This window comes from Dunckerocampus dactyliophorus, chromosome 4 (assembly GCF_027744805.1).
Source record: "Dunckerocampus dactyliophorus isolate RoL2022-P2 chromosome 4, RoL_Ddac_1.1, whole genome shotgun sequence".
Taxonomy (NCBI): domain Eukaryota; kingdom Metazoa; phylum Chordata; class Actinopteri; order Syngnathiformes; family Syngnathidae; genus Dunckerocampus; species Dunckerocampus dactyliophorus.
Window position 1 is genome coordinate 16880356 of NC_072822.1, and position 26221 is coordinate 16906576.

A 26221-nucleotide genomic window follows, 5' to 3' on the forward strand; every position below is an offset into this window, starting at 1 on the left:
CGTTTACTGCTTACCCCAGATTCACTCTGTTAAAAACTATAAAATCTATTTGGTGTGTCTTTAAATAGAACTGAAGTTAGCTTAGCAGGTTTGAAAACATTTTGTCTTTATTTTTGTCAAGGTGCTCCTCGCCGAAGTCTTCCGGCTCGCCTCACGATTAAAACCGCTGCTTTTAAGCTGCACTATTTGAATAGAGTCATGTAATAGCTTGATGGCTGTGTACTGTTCTATATGTGTACTGTACATCCATGTTATAGCAATACATGATACTTTTATAAGTTTGGGCCCTGAGAAGTCATCATGTTTGTAAAAAGTTGGGGAACAATAAGTAAGTTCTTTTTGACTCATCATACCTCACGTCCGTTTTACATTGCTCCAGAGGTCAGTCTTTATGCTTCCTGGCAAACTTTTTTCCACATTAGGCTCACTAATAAAAATGATATTTTCATACCATTCCATTTACTTTCACATTTTACAAGTGATAAGGCTGGCAGAGTCGTGTACCTGCTTCAATATTGTTGTAATTCAACAATGTTAAGCTTTCACTATATGCCTATCAATGCTGTATGGAAGCAGTGTTTCCACCCTAAGCAAACATACTGTTTGTTATGGACAGCATGGATTAGGACCTCCATTCATCAGGGTGTGTGCAGTAGTGCCACCTGATGAAGTCAATGATTAACTTTGTGCTCAGAAATGGAGCTCAAGCGACAGTTTTATTTGTCTCATTGAAAGCTTTGGGTCATTGTGTCTGCTCAGATCATCCCTTAGCTGCGTGGATGATTTATCGAGGACATGATTCCCCCTCTGACCACTATTTGGGTTTTTTTCCCATTAGTGCACCATCAGGTTGTAGAGGATCTAGCGTGAGCGGCATGCATATCATTCAATAGACTTTGTGTGGTCATTTTGACAAGTTAGGACAGTGTAATGACAGGAGGTCACTGAAGGGATCACCAGAGTAGTTTGCAGTGAAAGTAAACAGAAACAGTAGATACATGTGCCCACAATAGCTTGGAGTATTACATCAGTGATGCGATGCACTTCCCGGCTGTGATAACACATTCACTGGAATCACACGGGTGTGGTAAAGTCCACTGACCTGCTGAGTACTTCTCAGCTTCTAATAATAGAATTGTTCCACAGCTGTTAAATAGGAGAAGACGTTTTTGCCTATGAGTCAAAATGCAGATGTGTGATTTAAAAAAAAAAAAAAGAAAAATCTGCCATTGCATTACTTGAATGGATCTCCTTTGTAGAGTTTCCTAACATCTGGCTCATTGTTTGAAGCGCCAGGATGAGTTTCGTATAGACAGCAGCAACATCTTCCAAGTTTCTCATCTCGCATGTCCTCATTTACCCTGAGAAACACCACGCATGCTATTCCACCGAGCTACAGATAGAAAGCAGGAGGTTTGGCTTGCAAGCACTATCTCAAGAGTCTCATTTTATCTTCAGTTGTGGCACCTGGACCTTTTATGGCTCTGTTTCTTTTTCATCCCCAAAATGGATCCAGGTGCGATAATAGACATTTCACCTAGCAGGGGTTTAACGTGCTCCAGCCTCTGCATCTGCTCTTGATACTGTGTCATTCCAAAAGAATTCACTGCACATTCACAGCAAAACCAGACACTTGGCTGTCTTTTTTTTAAGATATCGACAGCGTTTTTTCCTTATTAGGAAGGATTGATTCATGCTCATGAGGGGAATGCATGCAGCACTGGATGCTGATCCCCGGAGAAATGAAACGCGGATGTTATGACATCAGCTTATTTATCGCTATACAGTACTACTTGAACTTTCAGCATTGGAGCCAAATTCACTTGCATGTGCTTATTTCTATTCTATCATATATATTAACCATATTTGGGCAGAAGGCTGAAAGGAAACGGGCCAGCATGAGGCCATATGCAAATATTTTTGCTGCCTTTTAAACCTCTCTCCTGCTACCATATGTCAGGTGTGTCCAAAGTGAGCCCTGGGGGCCATTTGCGGCCCGCAACTTATTTTTATGGGATTACTTTTTATTAGAAATGATTTTTTTTTAAAAAAGGACAACAGCAGCAATGGAAAAAACGGTGTAATAGACTTTTTACGAAATAAAGAAATATCAAAATGACCCCTACATCCTTTGACTTTTCCATATGTGGGCTTTGCTGGAAAATGTTTCGCCCCCCCCTTCCATATGTTGCAGCGTGGTGACTCATCCATTTTGTCACACCGTAGCAATATTTTGCACAATGCTCATTTTGTGTTGGGAGACAAATTTGTTTTGGATACTGGCTAACATCCAATTTGTTACGCCCCAAGTCACACACACATGCCCAGGAGCCTTTGCTTAGTGCCGGCAGTGTCATTTACAGCCATTACATTACAGTCGTCCCTCGCAATATCACGGTTCAGTTAACGCTCCCTCGATACTTCTCATTTTTTCAGAAATTCAGTCGTTAACAAATGATCGCTGTTTCGTGGCAGACTATGGTCGATTATTAGTCAAAACATATTGAAATACAAGTGATTTAGTATTCTGGTCACTCGGTGGCATTACATTACCTTAACAATGCATGAAGGCATGAAGTTAGCCATGTCATGTCCGACATTGATAGAGTCCAAATGCAACAAATGCCGTCCAATTAAATTGACAACTATTGTTTAAGTGCGAGTTACACTCCACAAAACGTGATTGTTCGGTATTTGTGTAGCTTTAAAAGGTATGTTACTTCTGCTACTTGTCAACGAAAGCAGTGCTGGGCTCTGAATCAAACCAGCCTTGTGCAGACATTATTTGCTGCATATGCCAGTAAATTACTCATGTGGTCATGGGCCCTTTAGCTGCAGTTTACCAAGCGTGATGCTGGTTTAAATGAGGACCAGTGTGTTAGACACATTGTAAACTACTTGTCTTTTAAGGAATTATTTTGTGGCTTGTGTGCATTGTTTCCTATTGGACAGATAATGAGCTGGCTGTGATTGCTTTGGGCAATGAAAGGACATTTTTTTCATCACTGGACAGAAATGTTATAAAAACATCATCCGGTTCCCGCTGTTATGTAACCCAGTTTATTAAGCGATGATGAGCCTGATAGAGTGACATTGTTGTCTAGAAAGAAAAACATTGGACTCATGGGTTCTATGCTGTCCATTACGTTTTTTTCACAGTGTTGACCACAATCCTTAAAGCCGCTGATGTTCAGCTGCAAATTCCATGTGGAAAACTCATCAGTGCAAATTTCAGCAAGTAGCAGTCCTGTCCCACACAACTGGACTTTTTTACCAAGCAGCATAACTTGCACAGGAACAGTCAAAGATCCAAAAGTCCTCTTATCAATCAAGATGTTGGCTTCTATAGACTCTTTCTGTGGGTGTTGACCTCAGTTTAATGACATTCAGACAAAGACTGAAAATGTTGGACTCAGCCCGACAGAAATGTCACTATTCAGAAGCAGCACAGTGCTGCGTTTTCCAAGAGTGGGTGTCAAATGGCATATATTATGGGGGAGACGTAGGATGATGTTATACTCCAGCTAATCACAAAACATATGAGAACATAGCATTCAGTTGTTGACTGTGTTAACTTACTATAGGCTATTTAGTCACTGTAGATGCGAGCCTGTCTGCTTCATTACAAAAACCTCTCTAAAGATGAAATAAAGTCTAGCGTAATCTTTTTTTTTTAGAGGAGCAATTGATTAGAAGCTACATCCTGTTTTCAGTAGGTGACCTGCTCCGTCAGTCCAGCTTGTACTGGTGACGTATGACTGGGAAGAGATGTGACTCAGTCATTGTAGTGGGTGGAATTTTCCATAGCAACAAGGAAAAGTGAGTGATGCTAACTTTCCTTTGGGTAATGCAACACTGTCGAGTTTGTCTGGATGTAAAGCATGATACATGACAACTCTAGTGTTGGCTGATAGCGTTAAAATGTCCGATTTTTTTTCACAAAACAATGCATCTTGTGACACGAGATCTCTTGACACCTCTAACATATACTGTATGTGTGTGTGTGCGTGTGTATCACACACACACAAACATTTACAAGCAGTAATAAAATTTCCAAACATAATTTTATTGTTTTGTCACCGCCTGTTCTCAAACTGACGTCCGTTCTGGTCCAGATACTGCTGACACACATCGCACACATCACGAAACCATTCCCTTGATATTGCGTGCATTCACGCTTTTTTACAATGAATTTCTTCAAAGTTCAGTCTGGCTGTCATCATTCATTTCAATGGGCTTCAATGGGCTGCAAAGAAAAAACAAACAAATGAGTTATCAGCTGCTAGAGGGTGTATGTGTGTGTATATATACACATACGCATATATATATATATATATATATACTGTATATATATATATATATATATATATATATATATATATATATATATATATATATATAAAACCAGTGGTTAGCATGTCTGCCTCACAATCAGCCATTGGAACATCTGTGTGCGTGTGTGTGTGTGTGTGTGTGTGTGTGTGTGTGTGTGTGTGTGTGTGTGTGTGTGTGTGTGTGTGAGAGTCCTCCTTGTGCTTTCGTGGGTTTTCTTAGGGTACTCCTCTCTTGAGTTGCACAAGAAATGGTCAGAGGCACTTCAGTTTGCTTAAAGGAAGTTGTTCTTTATTTGGGCAAGCAGGAACCAAAAGAGAACATGCGGTGTCACAAAAGAAATAAGTCCATAACCAACCCACAGCAACTTAACACGCAACAGGCGGATAATATATACACAGGGAAACTACTGCCACTATTGGAGAATAATAAAAAACAGCTATGTCAACTCTAAACATGTAACTTTAGCAATGTTTACAAAACAAGTGCTGCAACGCATGCTGGGAAGCTGGAAGAACTCCCAGCATGCCTTGTGTAGGCACCAGGATTGGAGTAAGCGTTTTGTCTATTAAACCCTTTTTCATTTCACTGTGTGACAAGCTCACTGAGAGTTCAGTGTTGGCTTGTGCTTGCCCAAGCAAGCTATAATTTGTCTGTAAGTGTGAGTGGTTGTTAGTCTATATGTGCCCTGCGATTGGCTGGTGACCAGACCAAGGTGTACCGTGCCTCGTACCCAAAGTCTGCTGGGACAGGCTCCAGCTCACCCTTAAGGACAAGCAGATGAATGGATGGATGGACATTGTTAATATTAGAAAATTAAAATGATCTTGTAGTTTATTCCCATAAATTTCTTCAGTAGTATTTCAATGTTTTTTCAATGTATTTCATTGATTACTCAATAAAGGCTGAAAATGGATAGACTCAGAACAGGCTAATGTATGTTGTTCAAGGACAAAATTCAGCCATGCATCCATTTTGTACTTATCTTGTTGGTGCTGGAACCATACCTCAAATAAATCTGATGACAGTCTGTATATACAGTATGCTCTCATGTGACAGCTACTGTATATTCTTAACTGAATAAACATGTTGTTATTTTATTGTGTGTATCTCCAGTTATTTTGGGAGAGGACTCTGACATCTGCCACACAAGGACAGATCAGACAACTCATGCAGTCACAGGTAAAATTATTCTACTTGCATTGTTTGTTTTTTTTAATTAAATGTGTCTTTAAAAACAATTATTATTGAAAAAACATGATTCACTCCATAACAAAAACACAGGAATAAAAACAGCAGGCCCCTTCATTAGATTACACCACTGAGCTGTCATTAGTACTGTGGACAACGCCAAAATCTCTATTTATTAGAGCTCTTATACTGGCTGTCATGGGTGTACCTAATGTTGCGTCCGGTGAGTATAATAGTTATGGTGTCACTAAGAAGCAGAGGAGCTTTCCCATGACCCCTGGCAACCGCACACGGAGAGCAAAGCACCTGATTCAAACGTTCCAATCGAAAGAGTCAGACTGGCCATCGTTAGGCGGCAGTAAAAAGATCACCATGGAGACCGTAAGACGACAGCTAGCTTGGTGGACCCGAGGTTGACATCAATGACCTCTTACCGACCCCTTTCTGGCCCCAGCCCCACCCCTTGGATGCAGGATGAGGGGCGGCCTGGTGAATAGGGAGTTAATGGGCTCATAATGGTCCTCTGGTGTTTCTGTGCCCCCACTCTGCACCTTGAATGAGGCCTTTCTGCACTTGTGGTAGAATGAGATGAGATGATGAAGTGGGTGGAAGTCCGCCTCCCACTGGTCTTGCTTTAAATAAATTAGGGGCCTTTTCATCTGGCGCTGTTCTTCCGCTATTGTCTGGGGAACAGTTGATCTGTTAACATGTTCACATGACATCCCATGGAGGGTGTTTATCCAGACCGAACAGGAGGACATGACTGGAGCATAGTTCATTCATTGTTTTCCTCATGCATATTTCTTCATTTCCTTTATTTATAGAGACGTGTTGAAGAGGCTAGCTGTCCAAATGGCTTCTCCATGAAGCCTGGGGGTCCATCTGGGCAGCACATTCTAACCTCTCCAGATCTGACCCAAGAGGTGGTCATCTCTCCTGGACTGCCTACTCCTCCCCTGAGCCCCTTCCGCTCTGCAAGAGTTGCACCTGGAGAGTTCAAGGCATGCCCTGAAATGTCACAAAAGATACTAACTGGACAAGTGCGCCTCTTTGTGGACAAATAGTGCATCACAGTCTTTAGTCTTCATAATGGACATAGCGGCATAGAAAATGGATGGCTGGATAAAAAAAATATTTTAAATTATTTTTTTCTCAGAAAATAGGCTGTTTTGTTTTTGCAGAAACACATCCCATTTACCATAAGTCGTAATAATTTCTAAATAAGTGATAACACAGGTAAATACATACATATGCCACTACGATCCGAAACTATTCAGTATCTTTATACCGATCCAGCGACTTTTTAGCCAAAAATTCAACCAGTATGAATATCTGGATAACAGACAGTGCAGGTGAAATTTCCGTTTGTAAGGGAATCAGGTATAAATTAGTTATGGATATAAACAAACAAGTAAACAACAATTAATGGCAAATGCATTCACATTTCATGTGAATAAAGTGCAACCAACACTTCAGGTTGAATTAACAATGAATGAATTAAATTTCTGCGATTGGCTGGCGACCAGTCCAGGGTGTACCCTGCCTCTCGCCCGAAGTCAGCTGGGACAGGCTCCAGCATACCCCCGCAACCCTGATGATGGATGAATTAAATTTCAAACATTTTGAAATTTTTGCTGTGATCGAGCCAAGGACCTTGGCAGGTTCAGCCGTACTACAAAATATATCATAACTTAGGCTGTGACACTTGTTTTATTTACATTTTATTGCTAATCATAAAGTCCAGGGAAGAAAATCAAGTGTCAATCAATTTTCACGTACACCTCACACTCGCAGTGCAGCAGCACGCTGTATTCGTTTCCACGCCATACTACATACTGCATGCAAACAGTAATTTTGAGGCGAAATTAACATATTTCGCACCATCAGATTTGAACAAAATTTCATCTGCAGACAGATATTAAAGTGAATTAATATCCTACATACTTTTTATCTTGTCTTGAAGCTCCGATCCATGAGTTTGAAAGGCTTAAAGTTGGACTTAACTTTCGAAGCACTCGTATGACTCGATGTGGTCCAACACTCAGTATAAATCCAGTATAAAGCGTGGCGATGACATCAAAGGCAGACTGCAGGGGCGGATCTAGCTCCTGGACTGAATCGAGTGTAGCGTCCAAGGTGTAGGGCGTCTAGAGTCACTCTGTACAGGACAAAAACTCACAAACATTTGCTCTTTGGAGAGGACTCCGGCTCCGTTTATTCAACGGCGCATGAGCCAACCACACTGTAACCACAACAATCACCTTTTGATGATGTCATTCGTGCGCCCCACTCAACAGGCATGACTAATCAACTTACGCCAAATCAAACTGTTACACAAGTAACGTACGTCTTTATCATTAAAAGTGCTAAAAAACACACATCCATATAAAGCCTGCTGTGCTTAAATACAATGCTTTATTTCCTACTATCGATGCAATCGATTGATTACCTTTTAAACGATGTTAGATCGATATGTCGTCTGGAATGGCAACTTGCTGAACACAGATAGATGCAGTTGGATGAGAGGAATATACATCCATGTCGTGGATGAATTGTTACACCCCTAATTGTATTGCTTGGTCATTCATTAGTGGTGAATGCCTTTTGCTTTTGTAAATTACAATGCATTTAATACGTTTGTGTATTGAAGAGAGGCAGCGAGGGTTCTGGTGCTAAATCTAATCAAATAATTGCAAAGGTCACTCTTATTGCAAACGTTGATCTGAAATCGGAGGAGAACGTCAAAGTCAAACTAGCAGGAGAGTATTGAGAGGGCGGGAGAGCGAGCCGTGTGTCAAAAATAGACATTTTTAAAGGGGGAATCCTTGATGCGGCTCTTGGATTTGATTTAATTAGATTGTACTAGGTTTGGTCCATGTACAGTACGTATTATTTACCAGTGTGCAAACATTTTATACTATATAATATATTCACTTCTGACAGAATTTTGTCTATATGTTAAGGAAGCAGAGGTCAATGGAAGTGGCCAAATGTCTCCAAGTTTTGGATCATACTATGGCCCCTCACATCCACATGGTAAATCTGTGCTTCATTTGTTTGTCATTTGACTGCAAATGCTTACATGTTTTCCAAAATCAGTTCCTGGGATTTTACTATAGGCGCCATAGAAGCTTGTATGACTAAAATAGTGATTGTTATCACTCAGGGGGCCTCACCAATGGGATCCAGGCTTCACCCACAAGGGAAGAAAGGCTCATCAAATTCTCAGGAATTGGCCCAGTGGATGAAACAGGGATGCCCATTGCCTCCAGATCAGTAAGACTAACCAGTTTAAAAATCTCATTATTATTTTTGTTTTGTTTTGTTCTTTTTCAATTGAGTGTCAATAAACATGCTTTTTAACTTCTCCGCTTCTCCTCGTTTTCTTACACCAGAGTGTAAACAAGCCCAGGGACTGGTACAAGAGCATGTTCAGACAAATTCACAAGAAGCCAGAGGGTATGATTGTGCCGCCTCCTCCTCTCACACACTGTTCTCTGCCAGAATTCCTCGCAGTGCAACAGGGATAATCCAGCAGACTTGTTTTTGCAAATGCCGCAAGATAGCTTGAAATAGCCTACGCTTTTTAGCCCTGAAGATAAGAGATAGTAATTGTTTTCTGAGGCATCACCGAGTCTGGCTAGTTTGTCACCATTGCCCGTTGTGAAATAGACCAATACTAAAGAAATGAAATATAATATTATACTACAAAGTATGCCACAAATGCCATGTCTTTGAAAAAAATGTTGTGAACTGTTGATGTTTGGTGTTCTTTTTCAGACTCTGATCTGGAGGATATCGAGAGCTGGACTACTAGACGTAAGTGTTTCTACTACAGATGTGTCTTTGACAAAGTTGCCATTCTTTTGATCAACAATGGGGAAGATTAATCACTTAATAATAAATCAATTAACTCATTTTTAACAGGGTGGGAGAGTCTCTCTCTAAATGTTCTGAACTCAGTCAGTTGTACCGTCGTAGAGGTCTGACCACATGTAGCTTCATTTTCCATAGCTGATGTCATGGTGTATTTCCGTAGACCAGTGATTCCTAACCACTATGCTGCAGCACATGAATGTGCCCTGAGAGGTTGCCAGGTACTCTGCAGGAAATTACCTAATTTCACTTATTTAGCCCATAAATGATTATTTTTCCATGACAAACAATGCATCTTTGTTCATCTATCCATGCCAGTGAATTACTGTATAGCAGTGGTTCTCAATTATTTTCTGTCATGCCCCTCCTAGTGGCCAGAAATGTTTTCAGCCCCCCCCCATTTGAAATACTATTGAGAAACTGATAATATCTATTTGTTTATCTGTACTGTACAGGCTGAACTTGAAACTGAAACCAGGAAAATGCAACAAAATGGAGAGCTGTGTGGCATACAAACGTATTCGAGAGTCACATTGTATGTTGAGTGCGATAAATTTGGACATGTTGGCAGGTTTGCAGTAACAATGGAAGTACTCCCTGCCTCTCACCCCCCTCCCTCACCATGCCCATAGTGACGGGCTGAACAATTAAATGCTTTTCCACCAGATGGCAGAAGGTAGACAATTAACCTGTGTACCCCCGTTGCCATTGATACAACTTTTTTGTTAGGTAATGATCCATTAGATTTTTGTAAAGTAAAATATATGCCTTGGCTCAATAATGTTTGGGAAACACTGCTTTAGACCACAAACTAGTTGAAACTGAATCTACAAACGTGCACTAATATTGCTTCAAGAGGCGACTAATCAACAACCAATTCCACGCAATCAACAGAATTGTGAATAATCAATTAATAGATTAGTCCAGGGGTGAGGTGGACCCCCCTATAAGACTGGGGAGACACAGCAGCTTGAGTAAAATAAAGAAAAACTTTTCAAACCTGCCAAGCTAACTTCAGTTTTGTTTAAAGGGAAAATGTAAATATTTTATTTCTATTGTGAGACAATAAACAAGTCTGTTTGAGCAGAAAACTCAACAAAATCAATTTTTCAGGCAGCAGGGCAGGGAAGGCTCGATGTGCCACACTTTGAAAACCTGTGGATTAGTCTATTATTACCACCATCCCTAGTTTCTACCCTAATTAACATTGTCGTTTTAATCACATCATAACTATCATGTTGATTCACAGGCCTACAGGCCTCTGCAAACACGGAGGATGAAGAAGCCGACGAGCACCTCTTCAGACTAACACCACATGGAGCCTTGCCAGACTGGTGAGCTGATTCCCAATATCAGACTCAGCTGAGCATATGCTAACATGCACAGGAGAGGATCTAGTCCGTCACCTGGTGCACACGTCCACATTTTCCATCACTTTTGCAGTGTTGAGGCCATGTGAATTGCATACTGTGGCTGTAAAAATCTATATTCTATATCAAAACATTCCTATATACTGTATTCCTCTGGGACCAAGCATGTAGCGGTTCTGAAATATTGGGCAATACATGTGCAAGAATGGCAAAAGTGAGATCATGTGCTGTAGAGCTGTGGCAATTATGTCATGACACCTAAACACATGTATCATTCCTATCTAGCATATTTGCGTTCATTTATTTGGCATTTCAGCTTGGGGACAGCCCTTCTCAACATTCACATGCAAATGAATGCCAGGAGTAGTAGGTGAGAACGTGTGGGACGGACAAGTTGGGATTTGTTGTTACAAGCACTTACAATAAGGCAGTGATTAAGCTGCCCATGGTGTGAGTGTGTGTGTTCACAGGGGTTGTTGCTTGCAGGAGCCAGGATGTCAGCGAGCTGTCAGACCCAGGGAAGCAGCAACGTAAACCTAAGAGCATATTCGACTATGAGCCTGGAAAAGAGGTCTCCTCTCTAAGCCTCAAGCAGGTAAGACTTCCATCAGTCTGACATGATGAAAAATAGGTGCTGTGATCACTTAGCTTTCTGCCTGACTCTCGCACTCCTTTGTGTTGGTCAGAGTGACATTTCTCACAACATTCTAATGAGTAACTCGTGCTTATCTATGAGCTGTACTCAAAAGATATACTTAGAAGTTACTGCTCCCATACATGATCTTTGCATCTCCCTTTGTGTTTATTGAGTGTAGTGTACAGTATGTCTACTAGATTGTCTCATAAAACAACACTGTTACGACTTTGTGCATGTAAAGCTTTATGTGTGCAATTATGAGCAAAAGGAATCTTTGTCACCACCCCTCCACTGCAGCTAAGGTGTCTTGTGATCTGAATTATGGTGTTAACCTTTTGTGGTGCACAACAGCAAGCTTTCTGTCCAACTACTTCCTCTTGACAACCGAGAGTGGCCCAGAGCATACAAACTGAGCACAGACCATGTCAGGTGCTCCACAGGGACATTGTGGGTGGATGGTTGTGTGGGGGTGTGAATGGAGTGAGGGTGCCTCCCATTTCACAAAAAGCTCACTATTAGGAAGGAAGTTTCTGCGTCTTGCCAGCTGAGCCTTTTACATTTTTAATTAAGAACTGAGGAATAAACTCTAATAGATTCTAATATTACAAGGAATGGAAAATCATGTGTTCAAATACTGTTATGAAAGTGTGTGTGTAGGCTCTCAGTCGTACAGGAGTTGTCCATCGAGGAAAAGGCTTCTTGAGACGTCATCTGTACTTCTGTGTAGAAGCTCCAAAAAAGGCTTTATCAACATCGCAGGGACAATGCTAGTGGTCCTCAATCAGCAGTACATCTACACCTGAAAGCTACCAATCACTCTTTTCAGGACAGCGAGGTAAAGATTTTGGCCAAAGAAAACAGATGGTTTGAAAGAGGAGTAAAGGAAGCTATTTTTGTCAAACAACAGAACCCATCATTGAATCGGAATGGTGGTTTGAGGTTCAATTTGGACCCTGTGTTCAGCAGGTTACTGAGACCAAAACCCACAGCTCTTAGTCTTGCAAATGAGGTGAAGGCAGGGCCGAGCCAGAACAATAGATGCTAACTAGCCAGTATCAGAGTCGTTCATACCCAATTCAGGGAGCGACACTTCCCTTTTATCGTAGGTGTGAATAACAGGATAGGATTATACCACTGTAAAGATGAGGAATGCAGGCTTAGTGTAACGAACCAATAGGAGGAGGGTGTTGGCACACCAATTCCGCCCACTCTTACTGTATTTAAGGCCTAAGCTACCAGCACTTATTAGTTTGCTGACGAAGCTCTTCGGATGAGGAGCGAAACGTCCGACACCTTCTACACAGAAGTACAGATGACGTCTCAAGAAGCCTTTTCCTCACTGTTATGAAAGGTTTTTTTGTGCTTTTATGATGCCATTGCAGAAGGTAAAAGATAAGTGTGATGAAAACCATAAAACCAGAAATTAACGACAGAGGAAAGAGGCTAGCTAATCAGTATAAAATTAGCATAACAGTACTTTTAAAATAAATTACATACGGTTATAGTTTTACTTTATTTTAGTTGTATTATACCTTATTATACCAGTCCAGAATGTACCCCGCCTCTCGCCCAAAGACGGCTGCGATAGGCTCCAGCATACCCCTAAGTGAGGACAAGCAATACAGAAAATGGGTGGATGGATGGTTTTATTATACAACAGTGAATTTTAACACACAGGGTTTGACAAGACAACCAAATACTAAAATAATGTCAGCATAGTTCAACTATTTTTTATTGTCAATGAACATCTTGCAGATACTATAATAAAACAAGGTTGAAGACGTTCGATCTTGACCTGTCCTGCATGCAAAGTATGGTAACTTCTGTGGGGGGAAATGCGTATTTTGTTGGACATGTCTCACATCCAATGGCATTATGTTTAAACAAAACGTATTTACATTGGAAGTTCAATAAGCACTTTGGCTTCATTTTATTTTTCTGTTTTTATAGAGTCAAGTGTCTTCACAAAAACAGGCTGAGAAGTCTCCTTCTGTTGAGGTGAGCAATCTTGATGGCACTTTCTGCACTCTCTGTTCAATATTTCAAAATCCAGTCAACTGGATGAGTTTTTGCCTTTTAATTTTGCCATTCCAACTGTGACATCATCACCCGGGCTCAGGCCAGTCTGGTCTCTGAGCTGAGTCGCTTTGAGGCTGAGTTGGACTCGGATATCCAGGGCTTGGAGAGGAGACTTTCCCAGAAGAAGCAGCAGCGTCGAGGCTGGGGTGAGGTACTGAGCCCCCCCCCCGACCCCCTTGACTCTCTCAGCTGGAGCCTCCCTATTAACCCCCCAGAACACAGACACCCCTTCCAGTCAAGACTTTGTGAGCCCCTCACTGCCTGCTACCTTTCGATATTTTTCACTGTGTTGTTTGACCTGGATGACAGCTACAGAATCACCTGCCTGTCTTGCATGTTGATTCATGTGCCTGAAAACCCTCCCACCCCTAGCCCTTATGCATCCACCATGCCTGCCATAATCAAATGCCTTACATAGAACACCCATAGCCACAGATTCTCTGGATATGATCCATTCAATGTGTTGATGCACTTCCTGTTTCTGAACCTACCCTCAATCTACAATCATGAGTGATCAGATCATGAGTGGACATGTTTGTCGGCCAGTGAGCGTAGAGGATGTCCAACTCCTCTGGGAGTGGTCAGCACCACTACTTTCTTGTCTGCATTGTTGAGAAAGAATTTCTACAAGCCTGGAGACAGTGGAGGATGTGCCTGATAAAAGTTCACTCTGCTTCCAGGAGGCCAGGACCAGGGACACGGTGACTGCTGCAAAGACAGGAACTATAAACTACAGGTCTGTGACCACATTATGACACTTAGTGGGTTCAAAATATAATTGTTTTAGACAGACTCTCAACTTTTTATGTAAAGCAGTACATAACTGTATATGTAAACACAGGTCAAGGGTTTTTAAACTTGAGAGGTTTATGATTGATTTTTGCTGTTAGACATTATTCATGCATTTATTTTCTTTCAATCTTTTTGAATAATGCCTTTGTCTGTCTGCAGATTCACTTCCCATAAGCTAAACCATTTAGTTTGATAAATTGAATGCTTATTACATATTTGTATTTGTCCTCATTGATTCTGCATGTGAACCAAAGTATCAGATTTATAAAAAAAACATGATCATACAACCACCCGACAACCAGCCTCCTACGCGAATATTTTTCTCCCTGATGTATCATGCAAAGTTATTCCAATGACATTTAACTCTGGGAGATTCTTTGAGGAAAACAGTTAAACTTCAGCAAGTTTAAGTACAGTATGTATTACGTCAGACAGCATTCTGCATTTCTTACTGTGCGTGTAGCACATTCTTGGTAGCTTCTCACTGTTTGTTGTTTGAGTCGGGTTCACAGAGACTGACCTTTTTAGGCTTGGTGAGTTCAGGGGCATTATTTCAAGTAGATGTTGCTAAGGATGTGTGGAATTACAAGATAAAGTGACAAAAAGTGGTCTGTTTTTACTGCATCCTGTCACATGGACATGTTTAACTGTGGGTTGCATCTGCAAACACTAAGCACATGTTTGTGCAGAGCGGTTTAGTAATACGTTATCCTTCAAACTTCACCTCTAAACTTGCATTCTGAAAAGACTAAGAGTAAATGAGGATGTTCCATATCACTCAAATGAATTAAAAATGTAATGTATTTGAAAGTCAATAAGCAGGAAACTGGACTGTGTGTGGTTCCATTGATGATTGTTTTTGAAGTAAATGCATGTCTTTACAAGGCAGTACACTAGAAAGTGCTGTAAATGAATATCTTGTGTCTTTTATTACCACTTCAGCAATTCATCAGCATCAAAGCAACCCATCCATCACTCTGTTGGCCCCTCATCAGTCTTCACGCCTGCGTTTGGTAAATAATGTTCTTCTTCCATGCAAATTAAAAACCATAATTCATTATGTAAATAACTGACATGTGTAGGAATTGAATATGTGGGCCCATAATGCGCTTTCATTGCCTCTTTTGTCTGCGTCTCACACTTTCCAGGTTTTAAGGGAGTTTTGTTTAAAAAAAAAAAAGTTGCTGAACAATATATGGGTGTGGAGGAAATCTAGAAAAAAGGAAGGAGAGCCCAAAATACCTGTGTGACAGCTTTATCATTTTGTTTTCCCGTTTTAGATATACGATGGCAGCCTAATTATTTAGTTTCAATGTGTTGTTGATGCTACTTACTTTTTCGTGATAATACCGACTTCCAAATCAGGAATAAGAAAAGCTGCACTAAACAAACAGTATGCTCTGCGCTCTCGGAAAAATGTACTTATGGTGGTTCCTAGAGTCAGAACAGAGTTGGGTAAGACAGCATTCTCTTTGCATGTAATGACCGGCAAAATGGCTTAAACTTGTCTGACAATTTAAGGCTATTTTAAAGGAACGTAAAATGATTGGGCTTGGCCAACGTAACTGGTTTTAAACTGTTGAAAATGTTGATCATTGATTGTAAATACTGCACTGTGTGTTGAGAATGTCTTGTCAGAAGCTTTGTGTTATGCTGCCATCTTGGCCAGGTCACTTGTAAAACAGATTTTTAATCTCAGTGAGGTTTATCTGGTTAAATAAAGGATAAATAAAAATAAAATAATAATAAATATCCTACTTTATGATATTTGCTCCACAGTTGATCGACTTTCTGCTGCCAATGACACAATGGAGCGTTCACCTAAGAAAGAAGAAAAGAAGGTAAGGTTTTATCATTATCCTGTCCTATTCTGTTACATTTGAGTGTTTGAACTTTTGTCATTTGTTTTCAGATGAAAGCAGCACGAGCCAAATTCAATTTCCAGGTTCAGTCACAAAAGTGAGAAACCACTGTGATCTGATTTCAAAATAAAGCACAGCCACACACATAACTAGTAGACAGTTGCGTATGATGACAATATTAGGTTTATACTTTTGCAGTAAATTAAGGACTCTGGTTGTGTAAGCTAATTGGATTTCCACTCGTGTTTCTTGTTGTGTTTATTTGTCACACAGGGAGCTCACACTACATAGGGGCGACATTGTTTACATCCACAGACAAGTAAATGACAACTGGTTTGAAGGAGAACATCACGGCAGAGCGGGCATCTTTCCTACCACCTATGTGGAGGTAAAAGTTTTTATCACATCTCTGAGTCTTATTACTTTTTCTGTTATGATTGTTGAAGACTTTTCCCGTTACAGATTCTGCCTCCATCTGAGAAGCCAACGCCTGTAAAAACACCCAGTGTACAGGTGCTAGACTACGGTGAAGCAGTAGCACTGTATAATTTCAATGCCGACCTTCCAGTTGAACTTCCTTTTCGGAAAGTGAGTATACGTTTATACATAGACACTTTATGTTTGTATGAAATCTTACATTAGACAGCCCACCCATGTGCGCCATTTGAAGGAGCATGCCATCGCATGTGTACATGCTCTGGCTACTAAGCTAGATGTGTCATCCAGGAGTGACAAATGGTGAGGATCTGTATAAAGCGTCTAAGACAGCAATTTGTTATTATAGCTTGAGTTTATTTCAGTTGATGTCATCAAATAAATAAATGGACCACCGCTCCGTAATCATAATGGGGCCAATTAAAAAAAAAAAACATCACTTTGGACCCCGCCATGAATGTACTATATAGTCATTGCTAAAACACCGGTCAGTCAACCTTTATTTATAAAGCACCTTTTATACATATAAAATGTAACCCGAAGTGCTTGAGAAAGTTAAAAACAATGCCCACCCCCATACACACACACAGAATCGATGAAATCATGCTGCTCCACTGCCTCATGGTAAGTGATCATTTTGAAAAACAAGAAGGCTTCACAAGCGTCATAATGTCTTAATATGAGCACTTCAAAAAGTTGAATCCAGGCATTGCTGTTGGATGATAATGAACACAAAATGGTTTAATTAAAAAGGTGACATTTAGTTTTATATCACTCTGTCAGTGATCTGTTAGGATTGGCTGTAGCCAAGAGTACTGGATCCCAATTGCAAAGTCGAGACAGTAAAAAAAAAAAATATCAACAGGAGGGTGACCACAAGGTGGAAAAAAATACAAAAATACTAAGTACAACACAAAACTTCCCGGACTTAGTCACGGAGAAAAGACCAAGAACAAAAGACGCTGCTATCACGGAAAACAAGCAGGGCAAAACTAGAACTAAACGTGCTGCAAAAAGGTAGCAGAGAGGAAAAACCAAGCAGGATACGCAGGCACTAGTAACACTCACCACTGCAGGGAAAAAGCCTGGCAGGGAATACTGAGGTACATGCAGAATAAGGAGCAAAAAGGACCAGAGAGTAGCTAGACGCAACAGCACGGTACGGTACGGTACGGTACTGGAAGGCGGAAGGCGGAAGGCGGAAGGCGGAAGGCGGAAGGCGGAGAGCTGGTAACAATTTGGCAATGAGTGCAGGTCAGACTGCAGTTTAAATAGTCTGGCTAATAATTGGCCACAGGTGTGTCACTTAGCTCCTCCTGGTAGACTCGGTGGTGTGCTGCAACACATGGCAGATAGAGCAGCAGAGCAGCACACAGAACATGACAGGATCAACTCTAAACCATTCCAATTTTATGCTCCGCATGTCTGAAATAACATCCGCAAGTTCTACTCAAACCTTTGGCTCTTGTCAATGAAAATATTAAAACAATTGTTTACATCATTGCCATATCAATGAGTAACTTTTTATTTAATTGACAATGACTTTTATGGGGTTTTTTTTGGTTGTGCTTTAACTTTTGTTGCCAGTGCACTGGTATTAACTTACATAATGAGGATTTTGTTGGCCAATTGTAATTAACTGAAGAAACTTTAATAAGTAACTTTCCTTCATTTTGTTCCTTAGGGAGAAGTAATAAGTATAACCAGATGTGTCGATGACAAATGGCTGGAGGGGAGGATCTCAGGGACCAACCGGAGAGGCATCTTCCCTGCCAGCTATGTTCAGGTCAACAAGATGCCCCGCACCAAATACTCCATGCATGACTACTCAACAGGCCCAGTGTCTCCTCTGTCCCCTGGACCGCAGAGTCCAGGACGTCCACTCCACTCACCTTGTCTGCAGGAACCCCTGTCCCCTTTCAGCCCCACATGCATCAGCCCCAAACCAGATCACTCCCCCCTGAAATCATCTTCACCTCTGCCTTACGGTGTTGCTTCACAGTCGCACTCTGTATCACTATCGAAAGGCTCTATCGAAACAGCCAATCGATGGTCTCCCAGTTCCTCTAAACCTTCTTCATCTGCCAACCACTCTGTGTCACCTGCTCAGCCACCAGCGTCTGTACCCAGCGCAGGAGAGCCTACAGTGAATACGTCCAGATACAATGATCCATTACAGGTCCGCTGTCACTGCCTGCTATGCACACTCACTGCATGCCCACACCTGTTGTGATGCTTTTCATTTCTTTTATCGTGGTGCCTGACAGGTGATATTCATTCTTCTTTCTAGGGTGCTCTATTCAATCCCGCTGCCAATTTGCTCCCACCTGCACAAGTGCCAAACCCAGACCGTTCTACAATGGCGCAACAATCGTAAAGCTACATTTTAGTTACATTTCAGAAAGTGTTGTAGCTATGGTGTGTTTGTAATTTCCTCGTCTTTTCCTGTCAGGTATAAAGCTGTGTATAACTACAAACCACAGAATGTTGATGAGTTGGAGCTCAAGGAAGGCGACATTGTACAAGTAATGGAGAAATGTGATGATGGCTGGTTTGTAGGTGAGAAAAAGACTGATCATTCATCTCAAATCATATCAGAAAAGCAAACCATTTCCATATCATTCATAAATGTCTAATACAATACAGAGTACAGATGGTTGGTGAAGAAGAAATCCGAAATATAAACATATCGATCCGACTTTTCCTTTCATAATGGTGTGAATTCTAAATCAGAATGTGTTCAGGCCTTTATTAAAGTAAGTGAGGTTCATCCAGCCATCCATTTTTTTCCTCTTATCCGGGTTCGGGTCACAAGGGGGCAGTAGTCTCAGTCGGGAAGCCCAGAATTCCTGGTCGCCAGGTGTGAGATATACAGTCGTCCCTTGTTTATCATGGTTAATTGGTTTCTGGGAATTTCTGCGATTAATAAATGCAATATTTTTGTAGCTATGGCATTGAAAACCTGTTTGCAACCTTCTAAATTTGTTTTTTTTAGAATTATTAGAACCCACAAGACATGAAATAGCACCCATATAGTCACCTTTACGTTTGTATTTCCCAATATAGTACAAATAGTCAGAGAAAATCAGACATATTAGACATAAAAAAGATAACATAGACTCACACGTTAGCAGTTCATTTTTCTGCGTACTTCAGCGTCCTTCCAGTGTGTAGTGTCGGCTTTAACTGGCTTTACACTCATATTACCCCATATGGTAGACAAAATAAGAGTAACTAAGCAATTCCAGATGTAAATAAAACTTCTGCTCGAGCAGTGTCACAGTAAATGTAACATACAACGGATAGTTTTGCCTTCCGGCTCAGCTCTCTCTCCACCAGAAGGGTGCGATACAGCAACCACATTAGTGCAGATGCAGCGCCAATCTGCATGTTGATCTCACGTTCTAGCTTTCCCTCACCCGTGAACAAAACCCTGAGATACTTGAACCCCTCCTCCTTCAGCAAGACCTCACTCACAACCCCAAGGGTGCAATCCAACCTTTTCCAGCTGAGAACCATGAAGTCGGATTTGGAGGTGCTGAGTTTCCTCCCAGAGGTTTCACACTCAGCTGCGAACCTCCCCAGTAAAAGCTGAAGGTCACAGCCATCAGGACCACAGTATCTGTGAATAGCAAAGATGAGATCCTAAGGCCCCCAAAATGGACACCCTCAAATCCTTGGCTGCACCTACAAATTCTGTTCATAAAAATTATGAACAGAATTGGCGAGGGCAGCCTTGGCTCAGGCCAACGTTCACCGGGAACAGGCTCAGCTTACGGCTAGCAATGCAAACCAGCCTCCGGTTGTACAGGGACCGAATGGTACGTAGTAGCGTACCACGAACCCCATAGTCCCAGAGCACCGCCCACAGGACACCGCAAGGGACACGGCCAAATACCTTTTTCCAAGTCCACAAAGCACATGTGGACCTGTTGGGCAAACTCCCATTTACCCTCCAGTACCCAGTGTCCAGTCCAGTGTTCCACGACTAGGACGACAACCAAACTGTACCTGCTGAAGCTGAGGTTCAACTAACTGTCAGACATTTCTCTCCAGCAAGCTGAAATATGAGAAGTGTGATCCCCCTGTATTTGGAACACACCTTTTGATCTGAAATCCAGAGGTACTTTTCCTGACTTCCACGCAATGTTGAAGAGACATGTTTCAATCGAGACAGTCCCACAACATTCAGGGCCTTGAGGAATTCAGGGTGAAACTTGTGAACTCCTGGAGCTTTACTACTGAAGAGTTTTTTGACTACCTCAGATAATTCAGCCGCGGTGATGAACATGTGCGCGTTTGTCTCCTCAGACTCTGCTTCCTGTATGTCAGTGGAACTGAGACGGGGCCTCGAAGGATTCCTTTTCACTGCCCGATTGTATTCTCAGTTGAGGCCAGCCGGCCCCTGTCCCTATTGTAAACAGTGAGGACAGGACACTGCTTCCCATTTCTGAGGTGTCAGATGGTTTGCCAGAACCTCTTGGAAGCTGACCGAAAATCATGCTCATGGCCTCAAGTTTTTGCCTCAACCACCACCAACCCTGCATACCACTTGGCTCGCCGAAACCTGTCAGCTGCTTCAGGAGTCCCACAAGACATCCATGCTCGATAAGACTCCTTCTTCAGCTTGACAGCAACTCTAAACTACAGTGTCCACTATTGGGTTTGGGATTTGCCAGCAATACTGCCCATTCAGACTTGTCCCCAAGTATGCAGGTGAAGCTCTGTCGGAGGTGAGAGTTGAAGACTCGACAAACGGGAGAATCTGCCAAACGTTCTCAGCCCACTCTCAGCATATGTTTGAGCCTGCCAGGTCTGCCCGGCATCCTCCGCCGCCATTTAATCTAACTCATCAACAGGTGGTGATCAGTTGACAGCTCAGCCCCTCTCTTCACCCATGTGTCCAAAACATAAGTACAGTGGTATGAAAAAGTATCTGAACCTTTTGGAATTTCTCACATTTCTGCATAAAATCACCATCAAATGTGATCTGATCTTTGTCAAAATCACACAGATGAAAAAACTGTGTCTGCTTTAACTAAAACCACCCAAACATTTCTAGGTTTTTATATTTTAATGAGGATAGCATGCAAACAATGACAGAAGGGGGAGGAATAAGTAACTGAACCCTCTGCCTAAGGAGACTTAAAGAGCAATTGAAACCAATTTTTACCAAACAATTCAAGTCAGGTGTGTGCCCAATCACTGATGAGTGGTTTAAAGCTGCCCTGCCCACTATAAAACACACAGAATTGGTAAGAATTGTCTTGATGAGAAGCATTGTCTGATGTGCACCATGGCTCGCTCAAAAGAGCTGTCTGAAGACCTGCGATCAAGAATTGTCGATTTGTATAAAGCTGGGAAAGGATACAAAACCATCTCTAAAAGTCTGGATGTTCATCAATCGACAGTCAGAGAAGTTGTCTACAAATGGAGAGAGTTTGGCAACGTTGCTTCTCTACCAAGGAGTGTCCGTCCACCAAAGATGACGCCAAGAGTTCAGCGCAGAATCCTCAGAGAGGTAAAAAAGAACCCTAGAGTGCCTGCTAAAGACTTACAGAAATCACTGGCACAGTCCAATATCTCTGTGCACACATCAACTATATGTAAAACAATGGCCAAGAATGATGTTCATGGGAGGACTCCACGGATGAAGCCACTGCTGTCTAAAAAAAAAACATTGTTGCTCGTTTAATGTTCGCAAAAAGGCACTTGGACACTCCACAGAAGTTTTGGCAAAATATTTTGTGGACTGATGAAACCAAAGTTGAATTGTTTGGGAGGAACACACAACGTCATGTGTGGAGGAAAAATGGAACAGCTCACCAACATCAACACCTCATCCCCACCGTGAAGCATGGTGGAGGGTGCATCATGGTTAGGGGCTGTTTTGCTGCCTCAGGGCCTGGACAACTTGCAATCATTCATGGAAAAATGAATTCAAAGTTTATCAGGATGTTTTGCAGGAAAACCTGAGGGCATCTGTCAGACAGTGGAAGCTAAAAAGAGGATGGATGCTGAAACAAGACAATGATCCAAAACACAGAAGTAAATCAACTTCAGAATGGTTTCAGAAGAACAAAATACACGTTCTGGAGTGGCCAAGTCCACACTTGAACCCCATTGAGATGCTGTGGCATGACCTCAAGACAGCGATTCATGCCAGACATCCCAGAAATCTGACTGAACTACAGCAGTTTTGTAGAAAAGAATGGCCCAAGGTTAGTCCTGATCGATGTGCCAGACTGATCTGCAGCTACAGGAAGTGTCTGGTTGAAGTTATTGCTGCCAAAGGGGGGGCCACAAAATATTAAATGTGAGGGTTCAGTTACTTATTCCTCCCCCTTCTGTCATTGTTTGCATGCCATCCTCATTAAAATATGAAAACCTAGAAATGTTTGGGTGGTTTTAGTTAAAGCAGACACAGTTTTTTCATCTGTGTGATTTTGACAAATATCAGATCACATTTGATGGTTGATTTTATGCAGAAATGTGAGAAATTCCAAAAGGTTCAGATACTTTTTCATACCACTGTATGTGGGGTCATTTAGTTTGTTTAATCTGCTTGCCACTTAATTCAGTTGTACACCAAAGGGTCAACAAGTTTGTGCATAAAGTCTTGGTGTTTTTATCACTGCTCAATTCAGACCCTTGTGCTTATTATTAAATGACACGTTACCACATAACACCACAAAAACACTGACAAAACTGTTTGAGTGGACATCTGATTTGTAAATAAAGTACAATAGTGATGTACATTGGAAACACTGCAGTAGTGTGTCAGTTCCCCTCTAGAGGACAATGTGAAACATTGCAGGTTTTCCTTCTGTCATTGGCACAGTGAAGTTTAAGCAAGCAAATGGTATTTTGCTCTTCTGTTGTGTAATACATCTTGTCATTATTCAACAGGTACGTCAGAAAGGACTCATGCTTTTGGGACTTTTCCTGGGAATTATGTGTCACCGGTTTGACTTCTTGTTTGACCACATTCACCTGGACATCCACAAGCGCTCAACAACTACAGCAAATATTTGTTGTTGCCCACCTATGGCATACATGCATGTTCACTATTTTTCTTGGGAAGACATGGATATAAGAGATGTCCTCACGTTCCTGCATGAGTGCATGTGTGTGTTGCACTGGCTTATTGTTTTTTTCCACATTCGTGCACCATTATCATAAGAAGGACTGGATGTTGAAGACACTGCTTTGAATGCAAAAACATGTTATTTTGTTCCACGGCTTTATGCACCCACAGCAAATTGATATTTTTCCAGAGATTAGGACTGCTCTTATGTCTTGCTTTCAGCGTTCAGCCAGCACCGTGACACCACAAATCACTGAATTGTGAATTTGAAATAATTTTCTGACTCAATGATTAACATTTCCATAAAATGTCTGTCTCAGATTATCTTTCAGAGCTTTGAAGACATTTGAAGAAACAACATGACACTACGTAGATATGCTCTTAAGTTAAATCTACCATTATGAGTTTCTATCCTTTTACAAAGTTATTCAGAAAAGCCAAATTATGATCACATACACTGGTTTCTTGCTATTCGTTGTTAAATGTCTATAGTTATTGTCTTACCATAACCATAGATATTGTCTTACCATTTTACACGCTGTGAAAAAAATAAATTGACAAACATGTTGTTTGTGCTGATGTAAGTTTCTCTCGTCAAATAATAATTTAATAATAAATTAAACACATGTTAAATAGACAAATCTCCACAGTTACGGACTGAATGGACCTCCTTAAGGATACACTTATTTTATTCTAGTCTTGTCACTAAAAACTTACAAACTCCATTGTTACTTTCTTCTTTGAAAAATCATCATTCTGAGTGTAGGCTTTGCTAAGCATAATATAAATCTTAGAAATGAAGTTGTATTTTATGATAGCACAAGGATTTTAGTGTAAATCATATAGCCTACAGGTGATTGTACAGTGTAACCTTTTGTCAAAATTGCAAACTTTAATATATGTGCCTATGAAATATTGGATTTTTACAGCATGTAGGTATGGTTTGTGTTTTTTAAGCTGTTAATTAATTAAACATTGCAGTGCTGCAGAAAGAATCCTGTGTTATTGTGTATGTTAAGTATGCACGGGCACTCAAAATGATGCAAAATAAGTCACCAGTGTTATTAAAGAATATTGAAAGTACACATTACCAGGAGGGGTGCCACAAGATCTCGCAAGATTAAAACGTGACAAGATTTCTCGTTTGGAGAAAAACTGTCTTGCCAGAACAGGACAGCCAGAAGCGAATCAGACTATGAACTATGGCAGTGCTACTATGAACGATAATAAATGTAATATGGAAGTGGCAGTGTTGTTGGAACCGTACATTGAGTGTTCCCAGCATCACCGAGTGACGTGTGGATGTTTTTTCATGGGAGTTAAACAGCTGCTGCTCATGTTAATATCCAAACATAAGCTGTACTAATTCTACATTTGATCAAAGTTACTTAACATTTATCAGATCAAAACCCATAAATATACGGACTTGTCTGCCACCTTAATCACCGTTATCATTAATCACCATCAACATTAACATGGCAGCATGGGGTCTGCTCACTGCAGGTGTCCAACTACAGTGCACCATGGCAGCCACAGCAGGTGACTCCCTCCGCTCTATAGTCTGGTTCTCCTTACCTCCAGAGCGGCACCGGGGCTGCCTGGAGCGTGTGTTCGACATGACAGCGTTCTGCGGCGGCCATAACACATATCATACGGAGAGCAGATCTGCGCATTAAAAGTGAAAGACAGGAAATGTTTTTTGCGTGAGGCATTTATTCGCTAAATAAATACAAGCGGTCAATAAAGGCAAAGTATCCGCCGCGCAGGACCTCCACCTTTGATTGGGCAGCAGCAGCGCAATGCCGGTGCGAAAGCTTTAACACCTCTACAATGCAACCTGACAGACAGACAGAAGACAGACAGAAGAAATTGCTAATAGTCAATGAAGTCCATGGACATGATCAAATTCTTACTGTATTATAAAAACATAAGGTTCAGACGTTTTTATCTTTTTCCCACCCGAACTCAGCTGGGATAGGCTTCAGCTCACCTGTGACCCTAATGAGCACAAGTGGTATAGACAGTGAACGCAACTTGATCATGTCCATGCACTTCAATGACTGCAAAAGATTTTATACACGTTTTAAACATTGTGGTTATATTTACAGTAGCAGTCAAATGATTGGACACTGGAGGTGGCTGATACTACAAAATGTTGATAACGATCTAATACCAAGTAAGCACAGGTCCAATATTGCAGATACTGATACCAATTTTGTGAACAAATTAACAATATTTAATACAACATTATAAGACAATGTAATGATATTAAAAAATTAAAACAACTATTCACTTATTCTATTTTATTAAATGCAATGGTTTGACCACAATAAAGTCAATAGTGCAAAATAAGTCAATAAAAGGTAAAACTACAAAGAGGTCCCATTCAAAATCTTTGCCTTTTCCCCCAAAAAACCCTCCTGTGTCCACGGACTTATTCCCTGAGTCTGTAAACAATATACAAACGTTAGTGTATATAATATATTTAAACAACACAATCAAAAGCACATATATATGTGTAAAATAAACATAGAAGAGAACTGAAAAATATTGCTAGAAA

The 26221-nt window shown here is 41.1% G+C and overlaps 1 protein-coding gene across 6 annotated transcripts in view; it reads left to right on the top strand.

Annotated features, from left to right (window-relative positions):
• sorbs3 (sorbin and SH3 domain containing 3) overlaps positions 1 to 24855 on the top strand; it is a 33509-nt gene extending 8654 nt beyond the window's left edge. For 4 of the 6 annotated variants that reach the window (XM_054773218.1, XM_054773217.1, XM_054773220.1 and 1 more), the window contains 20 exons: positions 5449 to 5514; positions 6348 to 6524; positions 8487 to 8559; positions 8690 to 8799; positions 8919 to 8982; positions 9304 to 9342; positions 10649 to 10733; positions 11256 to 11364; positions 13357 to 13404; positions 13526 to 13636; positions 14166 to 14221; positions 15220 to 15290; positions 16057 to 16118; positions 16190 to 16236; positions 16413 to 16527; positions 16602 to 16727; positions 18259 to 18753; positions 18865 to 18947; positions 19027 to 19133; positions 20886 to 21569. In XM_054773218.1, the coding sequence (XP_054629193.1) occupies positions 5503 to 5514; positions 6348 to 6524; positions 8487 to 8559; positions 8690 to 8799; positions 8919 to 8982; positions 9304 to 9342; positions 10649 to 10733; positions 11256 to 11364; positions 13357 to 13404; positions 13526 to 13636; positions 14166 to 14221; positions 15220 to 15290; positions 16057 to 16118; positions 16190 to 16236; positions 16413 to 16527; positions 16602 to 16727; positions 18259 to 18753; positions 18865 to 18947; positions 19027 to 19133; positions 20886 to 21001 (2106 nt within the window). In that variant the 5' untranslated portion in view covers positions 5449 to 5502 and the 3' untranslated portion in view covers positions 21002 to 21569. Of the gene's footprint in view, positions 1 to 5448; positions 5515 to 6347; positions 6525 to 8486; positions 8560 to 8689; positions 8800 to 8918; positions 8983 to 9303; positions 9343 to 10648; positions 10734 to 11255; positions 11365 to 13356; positions 13405 to 13525; positions 13637 to 14165; positions 14222 to 15219; positions 15291 to 16056; positions 16119 to 16189; positions 16237 to 16412; positions 16528 to 16601; positions 16728 to 18258; positions 18754 to 18864; positions 18948 to 19026; positions 19134 to 20885; positions 21573 to 23483 lie in introns of those variants that run through there. The other 2 variants (XM_054773215.1, XM_054773216.1) reach the window with 2 other exon arrangements.
• Positions 24856 to 26221: the final 1366 nt, after the last annotated feature.